The sequence below is a fragment of the Octopus bimaculoides genome, chromosome 12 (assembly GCF_001194135.2).
Source record: "Octopus bimaculoides isolate UCB-OBI-ISO-001 chromosome 12, ASM119413v2, whole genome shotgun sequence".
Taxonomy (NCBI): Eukaryota; Metazoa; Mollusca; class Cephalopoda; order Octopoda; family Octopodidae; genus Octopus; species Octopus bimaculoides.
The window spans coordinates 17381567-17390103 of record NC_068992.1 but is presented as its reverse complement, the minus strand read 5'-3'; the positions used below and the strand labels follow the sequence as shown (position 1 = coordinate 17390103).

At 38.4% G+C, this 8537-nt stretch overlaps 1 protein-coding gene and 1 long non-coding RNA gene across 2 annotated transcripts in view; one reads left to right on the top strand and one right to left on the bottom strand.

The window, feature by feature from the left end:
- The window catches only part of LOC106870840 (ankyrin repeat domain-containing protein 10), a 61078-nt gene that overhangs the window by 25305 nt on the left and 27236 nt on the right, over positions 1–8537 (top strand). Inside the window, exon 4 of the mRNA XM_052972112.1 lies at positions 3673–3956. Coding sequence (XP_052828072.1) covers positions 3673–3956 — 284 coding nt within the window. The remainder of the gene's footprint in view (positions 1–3672; positions 3957–8537) is intronic.
- Positions 2422–8537, bottom strand: part of LOC128249194 (uncharacterized) — a 7105-nt gene continuing 989 nt past the window's right edge. Inside the window, exon 2 of the long non-coding RNA XR_008265302.1 lies at positions 2422–2774. This is a non-coding gene — a long non-coding RNA (uncharacterized LOC128249194). The remainder of the gene's footprint in view (positions 2775–8537) is intronic.

The window sequence follows — 8537 nt, the reverse complement described above, 5'->3', positions numbered from 1 at the left end:
CCCCCCCCCCCCAGTGTTTCCTTGTTTTGATATCACATGATCGTTATAAATGAATGTCCTTCATTTTCCAGTATTCTGTGAAAACATTCGTCTGACCACGGAGGAAAATATTACAAATATTACCTTGCTTGCAAACATGTAAAGGTTGGCAACTGGAAGTTCTAGGAGAAGATCTGTCTTGATAAACTCTGTTTAACCCATTACAAGCATGAAAAAGGGGACACAAAAAGGATGTGCCTAGATTCGAAGCCATTATTATATTATGAGCTACTTTACTCCTTTGTTAATTTCTTGAGAAACCAAATCCATAACTGGCTTTTAATTCCCAGATTGAACTACTTTTCCTCTTCAAGAAGTGCTGGATCGACCATTCAGCTGTAAACCATTTACCATTTCTGTGGGGCTCCATTTCACTTGATGCCCTAAACACGAGCTTATTTTGCTTAATGGTTAATCTAGTGTTGTTTGAGAAGAAAAACTAGTAGTTTAACCTAGTTTTAATTTGTTTGTTAATGCTTCACTTGTCATATGTTAATGTCTTGATAAAAACGTGACTCATAATTTCAAGTTTTTCCTCTCAAACAGTTCACCGTTTGGTTTGTGGTGTTCGCTTTACATCACACACTTTCTCACAGCCAATAAGATAGCCTCAATGTTTCTCATTAATTGAAGGCTGTGGGCATTGAAATGGGGGCAGAGAAATTGCCATGTTTAATAAAAAGATATGATTATAAAGTTTTTACACTTATCTAATGCCATGACCAATATCGACATAGTATATGGACACAAGCTTTATTTTAATTAAAGATAGGAAGGTTTTAGATTTTAGCACACAGCCAGTAATTTCAGGGGAGAGTGTAAATCAATTACATCAGCCCCAGTGCTCAACTGATACTTAATTTATTGACCATGGGAGGATGAAAAGCAGAGTCGACCTCAGTTGAATTGGAACTCAGCGTAAAGATGGTTGAAACGCTGCCAAGAGTGCTAATGTTTCTGCCAGCTCATTTCATTTGAAACTGATAAAAGGTGGGAAAGAATAAAAAATTCTTGTTTGGTGAGATAGAACCCAGTTTTTGTCCGTTTGAGAATTTCAGTGCTACATGGTTGTTTGGCTTTATAGAAATAGCAGCCACATTATCTTCAAATCATATCCTAGCATTTTTTTTCAAAATCAAAGGACACATTGCATAATGTAATACTGGGTACACAGTATCTGAATAAAAAACAGGCTTTGTTATCGATGGAGATTGGGTTACCTTTAACCAAAATGCCTGCTGGAACAGGGCTGATGTTGGGGTTTAACAATGACAACAACATCTAAAAGTATGAAAAGAAGTGTGTTATCTTCCCTGCGGTCTTGATACTATTTTTTCTTCTACCAGCATCAATGAACACTTTTCCTTCAAATTCTTTCCTCTTTCTCTTTACTCCAAACATCTCTATTTCTTCTTCATTTTGGAATTCCTGTTGTTGGGTTTTAACTTATAGTTACACACACACACGCACACGTTGTTTGGGTATCTAATCACTGCTGTTAATAAGAAACCTTCACAACTTTCTCAGACTTTTTGTTACCAGTCTACCTCCCACACCTTTCCTCTTCAGCATTTCTATTTTGTTGTTCTCCTCCATCATCTCACTCAATTGCTTCATGTATAACACTTACATTTCGTTTTTGTGTGCATGATATAATAGTGAGTCGAGAAAGGATCCCCATATCTAGGACCTTGTCTTGCCACATGATTTTCAACAACACAGCAAAAAAACTAGTGTCGTTGGTTGTGCTTTCTATTCTTACTATTTCTTTATTACTATCTCTGACCCTGTTATCTCCCTCACTTGCTTTTGTTAATTTATGCACAGACACATGTTGATGTACGTCTGTGAATACATATTCTCAATCTGTTGGCCTATCATCTTTTTCTTTTCACACACAATAATCTCCCTTTTCATGTAAATTTTACTTACACGCCTTGACTTCATTCACAGCCTTCCAACACACTTCCTCGTCATTTTAAAGGTTCCCTTTCTCAACTCAGTAGTAAAAGTTAGTAATGCATAACATGTACAAAGCTACAGAGATCGTGTAGTTCAGGGGTTTTCAAACTGTGGTCTGCGGACCACAGGGGGTCCGTGGACAGCATATACTTTTTATGGGCAAATTGAATTTATATATGTTTTTTAATTGACAATAAACCTATTTGTTAAATACTGTTAAATAAATAAATGTAAAAATATATGTTATTTTAAGCAAATATTTATGTATAAATTTCATAAGTGTTTATAAGGGTAAAGCCTGAAATATAAAGGGGTCCGCAAGTCAAACAGTTTGAAAACCCCTGGTGTAGTTTACTTGAAACATTATTGTTGAAATACGTATGCAAAGAACAGGTGTTGAAGAAGGAACTATATTCAGAATTTTGTTTTTAATTAATCTTTATTTCAAAAATACAGCAAAAGATCCCACCATATTTTTAATTAAGTGTTGGGACTAGAAATATTTCAGCTGTAAACATTTAACAACTTTTTGTACTATTGTTCCTTTCAACACAGCTGTGATATCAGATGTTAAAGAACTTTGGATTCGTTACTGACCCTCTTCCTGGCACAAATTGTTCATCCATTTGTTCAATATCTGTTTTTCCATTCTAGCATGGGTTTAGACAAGAGTTCTTTGCAGCAGGATTTGATAGCCAGATGCTCTCTCTCTGTTGCCAACCTCCCTAAAGCAGTGCTACTCAAAGTGGTGCCAGTCTGCGAGCCATCAGCTGCTGACACGTGGCGAGTTTCCAAAAAAAGAAAGAAACATTATAAAATGCTTGTAAAATGCTTATGTAATATTTTATTATTTGTTTACAAAATAAATATGCGATAAAAAAGAATTGTCAACTTTTATTATATTTGTTATATATATTGTTTTCAGTATAAATTAATATTACTAAGAAATATTAATAGTCCCTGGCACATTGGAAAAAAAAAAACTGCTGGGATGCCACATCAGACAGTTTGAGAGGCACTGCCCTAAGGGATTTCATAATTCTGCAGGTCGTCAAGAGTAGAGAGTGACCAGTCATAATGTTAACAAAGAATGGCTGTATGGTTAAGAAAGTCACTTCCCAACCACATAGTCACAGGTTCATTCTCTATGTATGGCACCGTTTATTTTTTTTTTCTTCTTTCAGTCATTAGACTGGCCATGCTGGGGCACTGCCTTGAAGAATTTTAGTCAAATGAATTGTCCCACTAATGCTTATTATTTTTAAGCCTTGTACTTATTCTATTGGTTTCTTTTGCTGAACCACTAAGTTATGGGGACTTAAACGGGGGTTGGTCTAGGGTTAAATAGCATCAACTCAACCACCAGTCCCTTGGGTATTTTAGTAGACTTCAATCTGTAACAAGCATTTGGAGCAAACCTCTGTTCCCACCTCACTCATATTTTGTTCTGCACGCTATTTCCCCTTTTCAAAAACTGTGTGACATAATTTGAGGGAGATTTGACTGCTGTTTCTACTTGGTTGAGTGACCGCATAGAGGTACTCTGATTGAATGAATCCTTTCCCAATTTTTTAAACAGTGGAAAGTTTTAGATTTTTTTTTTTTTTTTTTTTTTTTTTTTTTGTGTGAATTCAACTTAAAATGTTTCCTGGTGTCTCTCTTCTCTTCCAGCATCAAAAATAGTGAAGGTGAGACGGCATGCAGTTTAGCCAGGAAATCTGGCTTCTTGGAATGTGCCCGCAACTTGGAAATGGCTGCCATTGGCTCCAGCAATGAGAGCAGAAGAACAGTTCTTGATGACATGGAGGTGCAAAGCTCAAGAAATTTACATGAAAAGGCTCTGAGTGATATTCTCATGGACAAGGAAGTCAAAAAGAACAGGAAATTAGTTGGTGGTCGGAAGAGAACTCTAGAAGATTTAGATGAAGGAATTTTCAAATATTTACGACAAGGGGGTAAGTTTTGTCCTTTTGATTTTGACAGTTGTGGTGTTTCATTTAATGGCTGAATTAAAACAAATTCTAAGCAAGGACATAACTCTGCTTCTTCTAGTTTGCTTGGTAGGGCAAAATAAAGCTTGGATCCTTCCACTTTTTAATGGGAAAGACCATCTAGTCCAGGGTTTGGCAGCAGGTGGCCAATGACCCATAAGGGCTCCACTGAAGTGTTCTTTAGTTTTCTATAGGATTTAGGTCATTTTTTAAAAATTAAAAAAAAAAATCATTATATTCTTGGTCTGTTGACAAATCAATGGTTTTTATTTAATCAAATGTGGTCCACGAGAAAAAGAAATTGCTGGTCCTTGATCTAATTTTTAAAAAATCAATATCACGGAAAAATCAATATCAGGGAAAAATGGATATTGAAGAGTAAACAAATGAAACAAGCAAAGAAAAAAAATCAAACCACAAATAAGTTTGAATTTCATTTTATCTTTGAGAGAAGAGAAATACGAAAATTTAGTAGCTCCACAGTACCTATCACACATGGTTCCACTTGAGTATCTCTTGGAGTTCCCGCAGATAGGAGGGTTATGTTGTGGGATAGTGTCAGGGTGTTGGGAATATTTATTGGCTGCAAGACACATACATACTCACACACATACACATTTACATATTTGAAGCTATAAGATGATAACACAAACACTCAACTATGAGTGCATTGCGTCCTACAGCAGAAACAGCTGTAAGCTAATAAACTTCATTGCATTATTTCTTGTTCCCTTGTAATTTGTATAATTTCTTATACACTCCCTCATGCATGTGGTGAGCTTCTTTGAGTTTCTAGCATATCCACTCACTAGGTTTTGGTTAGTCCAGGTCTACAGTAGAAGACACTTGCCTAAGGTGCTATGCAGTGGGACTGAACCTGGAACCATGAGATCATGAAGCATACTTCCTAATCACACAGCCACACCTATGTCTATAAAGACGATATTGTCTTTAGCCTTCTGTTGGTGAAGGATAGTCAAACAAAGCAAAGTAACAGCTGTGGTAAATACAATATTATATAATTTCTACTCTATTTAATTATTTCTGCTGAAATAATTTATATCATCATCATCATATGTCTGTTTTCCATGCTGGCATGGGTTGGACGGTTTGACAGGAGCTGGCCAGCTGAAGAGCTGCCCAGGCTTCATGTCCATTTTGGCATGGTTTCTATGGCTGGATGCCCTTCCTAATGCAAACCACTTTGCAGACTGTACAGAATGTACTGAGTGCTTTTACACAGCACTGCCATGGGTGCATTTATATGGCAGTGGTATGGATGCTTTTAACATAGTACCAGCACCCACGAGCCCACAAAATTAGGAATATTCAGCTGGAGAGGGATGCAAGGGATAAGCTTGTATGCAAGGACAACCATGCTTTTACTTCTGTGAGGTAGTACACTCTGAAAAGTGGTTGGTGTTATGAAGGGCATCCAGCCATAGAAACCGTGCCAAAACAGATGGAGCCTGAAGAACCCTTCAGCTGGTCAGCTCCTTTCAAACTGTCCAAGTTATGCCAGCATGAAAAACAGACATTAAATGATGATGATGCTACATCATCATCATCAATTAACATTCGTTTTCCATGCTAGCATGGGTTGGACGATTTGACTGAGGACTGGTGAAACCAGATGGCTACACCAGGCTCCAATCTGATTTGGCAGAGTTTCTACAGCTGGATGCCCTTACACATGTCACGGGCACAAGTGCCAGAAAGGCGATGCTGGGCACAGGTGCCATCCCAATTTCGCTTTCGCTTGCCCCAATAAGCCTTCGCAAGCTGACTTTTGTGTCCAATGAAGATGACGTTGGCATGGGTGCCAGTTGTCGAATTTAGTTCGATTTCGACTTCACTTGCCTCAACAAGTCTTCGCAAGCGGAGTTTAGTGTCCAATGAAGGAAAGGTACGCATAAGTGGGCTGGCTACACCCGTAGCAGAGGCATTGGATTTAGGTCTCACTTGGCTTGCCGGGTCTTCTCATGCACAGCATATTTCCAAAGGTCTCGGTCAGAAGTCATCGCCTCGGTGAGGCCCAATGTCCGAAGGTCTTGCCTCACCACCTCAGCCCAGGTCTTCCTGGGCCTACCTCTTCCACGGGTTCCCTCAACTGTTAGGGTGTGGCACTTTTTCATGCAGCTATCCTTCGTTCATTCTCGCCACATGTCCATACCAGCGTTATCGTCTCTCTTGCACACCACAACTGATGCTTCTTATGTTCAGCTTTTCTCTCAAGATGCTTACACTCTGTCGGGTATGCACACTGACATTACTCATTCATCGGAGAATACTGGCTTCATTCCTTGCGAGCTTACGCATGTCCTCAGCAGTCACAGCTCATGTTTCACTGCCATGTAGCATGGCTGTTCATACACATGCGTCATACAGTCTGCCTTTTACTCTGAGTGAGAGTCCCTTTGTCGCCAGCAGAGGTAAGAGCTCTCTGAACTTTGCCCAGGCTATTCTTATTCTAGCAGCTACACTTTCAGCACACCCACCCCCACTACTAACTTGGTCACCCAGATAGCGGAAGCTATCAACTACCTCTAGTTTTTCTCCCTGGGATGAGACAGAAGTTGTTTCCTGTTTGTTTACAGTGTTTATTGCACCTGAACATCTGCCACATACAAAAACTAACCTCATATGAAAATATATAATTCATTCCTCCCCCTTCTCTCTGGACCGAATACCCATCCATATATTAACCAACATATATCTAATGCAATGCTCTTACCTATCTATCTTCTCTCTCACCAGAATGTATTATTTATTCCTCTCAGTATTCACACAACTCTGGACCTGTTAGTAATGAGGAGTACTCAGCCAGCTACTCACCAGGCTGAAGATACCTTAATTATATGAACATTACATTGTTACGCCTATGAAGGCGCATGGCTTAGTGGTTAGAGTGTTGAGCTTATGATCGTGAGGTTGTGAGTTCGATTCCCAGACCGGGCTGTGTGTTGTGTTCTTGAGCAAGACACTTTATTTCACGTTGCTCCAGTTCACTCATCTGTAGAAATGAGTTGCGACGTCTGTGGTGGCCAAGCTGTATCAGCCTTTGCTTTCCCATGGATAACATCAGTGGCATGAAGAGGAGAGGCTGGTATGCATGGGCGACTGTTGGTCTTCCATAAAAACAACCATAGGTTGTGTGTTTGTCGGTGAGGCGACTTTCCACCCAGACTTGTACCCCGGAAGGGGTACCTCTTAGGTGCACGATCGTCATTCGTGACTGACGGAGTTGAGTTAGTTTACATTGTTGTTAAGGAATCTCAAGTTAAACTCAGTGAAGATCATATTCATCATCATCATTTAACGTCTGTTTGTCCATGCTGGCATGGGTTGGGTGGTTTAATTGGGCTGGTAAGCTGGAAGGCTGCACCAGGCTCCAGTCTGATTTGGCATGGTTTTTCTACAGCTGGATGCCCTTCCTAATTCCAACCACTCCAAGCGTGCTCAGCTTGATGGGTCTTATTCTCAAGCACGACATAATCCCAAAGGTCTTGATCATTGCCTCCATGAGGCCCAACACCTGAAAGGGACTCAGCCAAGATATAATTTTCAAATTATATCTTTAGCGAGTAATTATTACATCAGAGGATCTGCTAGTCAGGTGGAATACGCAGCCTGAATTCAACCTGCTCCACTTCCCTCAATGTGGATTTTTAATTGGTTTCATAGCAACTCATGTTGCTAACTGTGAGTGATAAAAGCTTTTTTCAGCTTATCAAACTTCAATGTGGGGAAAATAAAACCTACAACCCTCACCAGTAAATTATTATTGTTTCTGAAGGCTATTTTGTATAACTGCTACTGACTGCTTGAAGCTTACAAACTTCCTGCATTTAGAGCCTTTGATTTCATAATTACATACATACATATGTATGTATGTATAAAACAAACGAATTTGAAATAGTCTATATTATGCAAGAAACTTTAACTCTAGAACAGATGAAATTATTAGCAGTCCGTAGTATAAATATTATTGTCTATGACAGACTAAAGTAAATAAAATAGAAGAAATCAACAACGTGATACATTGTAACATGTGTGTGTGAGCATAAGTAATATAGCACTAACTAATGTATATGATGCGAGTCTTATAGTAATATGTAGCTGATTAGTAATGTATAATTGAACCAAATGTGAAGCAGGTTGTAATATATGACTAATAATAAAGTAAATTCAAGTTGGTTTTGTTTATTGTTTTACTGAGTAAAACGTGGCAACTACATGTATACGTGAGTGTACATACATGAACACATCATAATTATTTATGTGTATCTGTATACACACATATCTGTGTGTGTGTGTGTGTGTGTGTGTGTATATATATATATATATATATATATACACACACACATATATATATATATACACGCACACACATGTATATATATATATATATATATATATATATATATACACACACACCTACTCTTTTTTTTTTACTTGGAGCATCACCTCAAAGGGTTTAGTTGAACAAATCAACCCCAGTTTGTTCGCTTTTTTTTTTTAAAGCCTAGTACTTATTCTTATTTC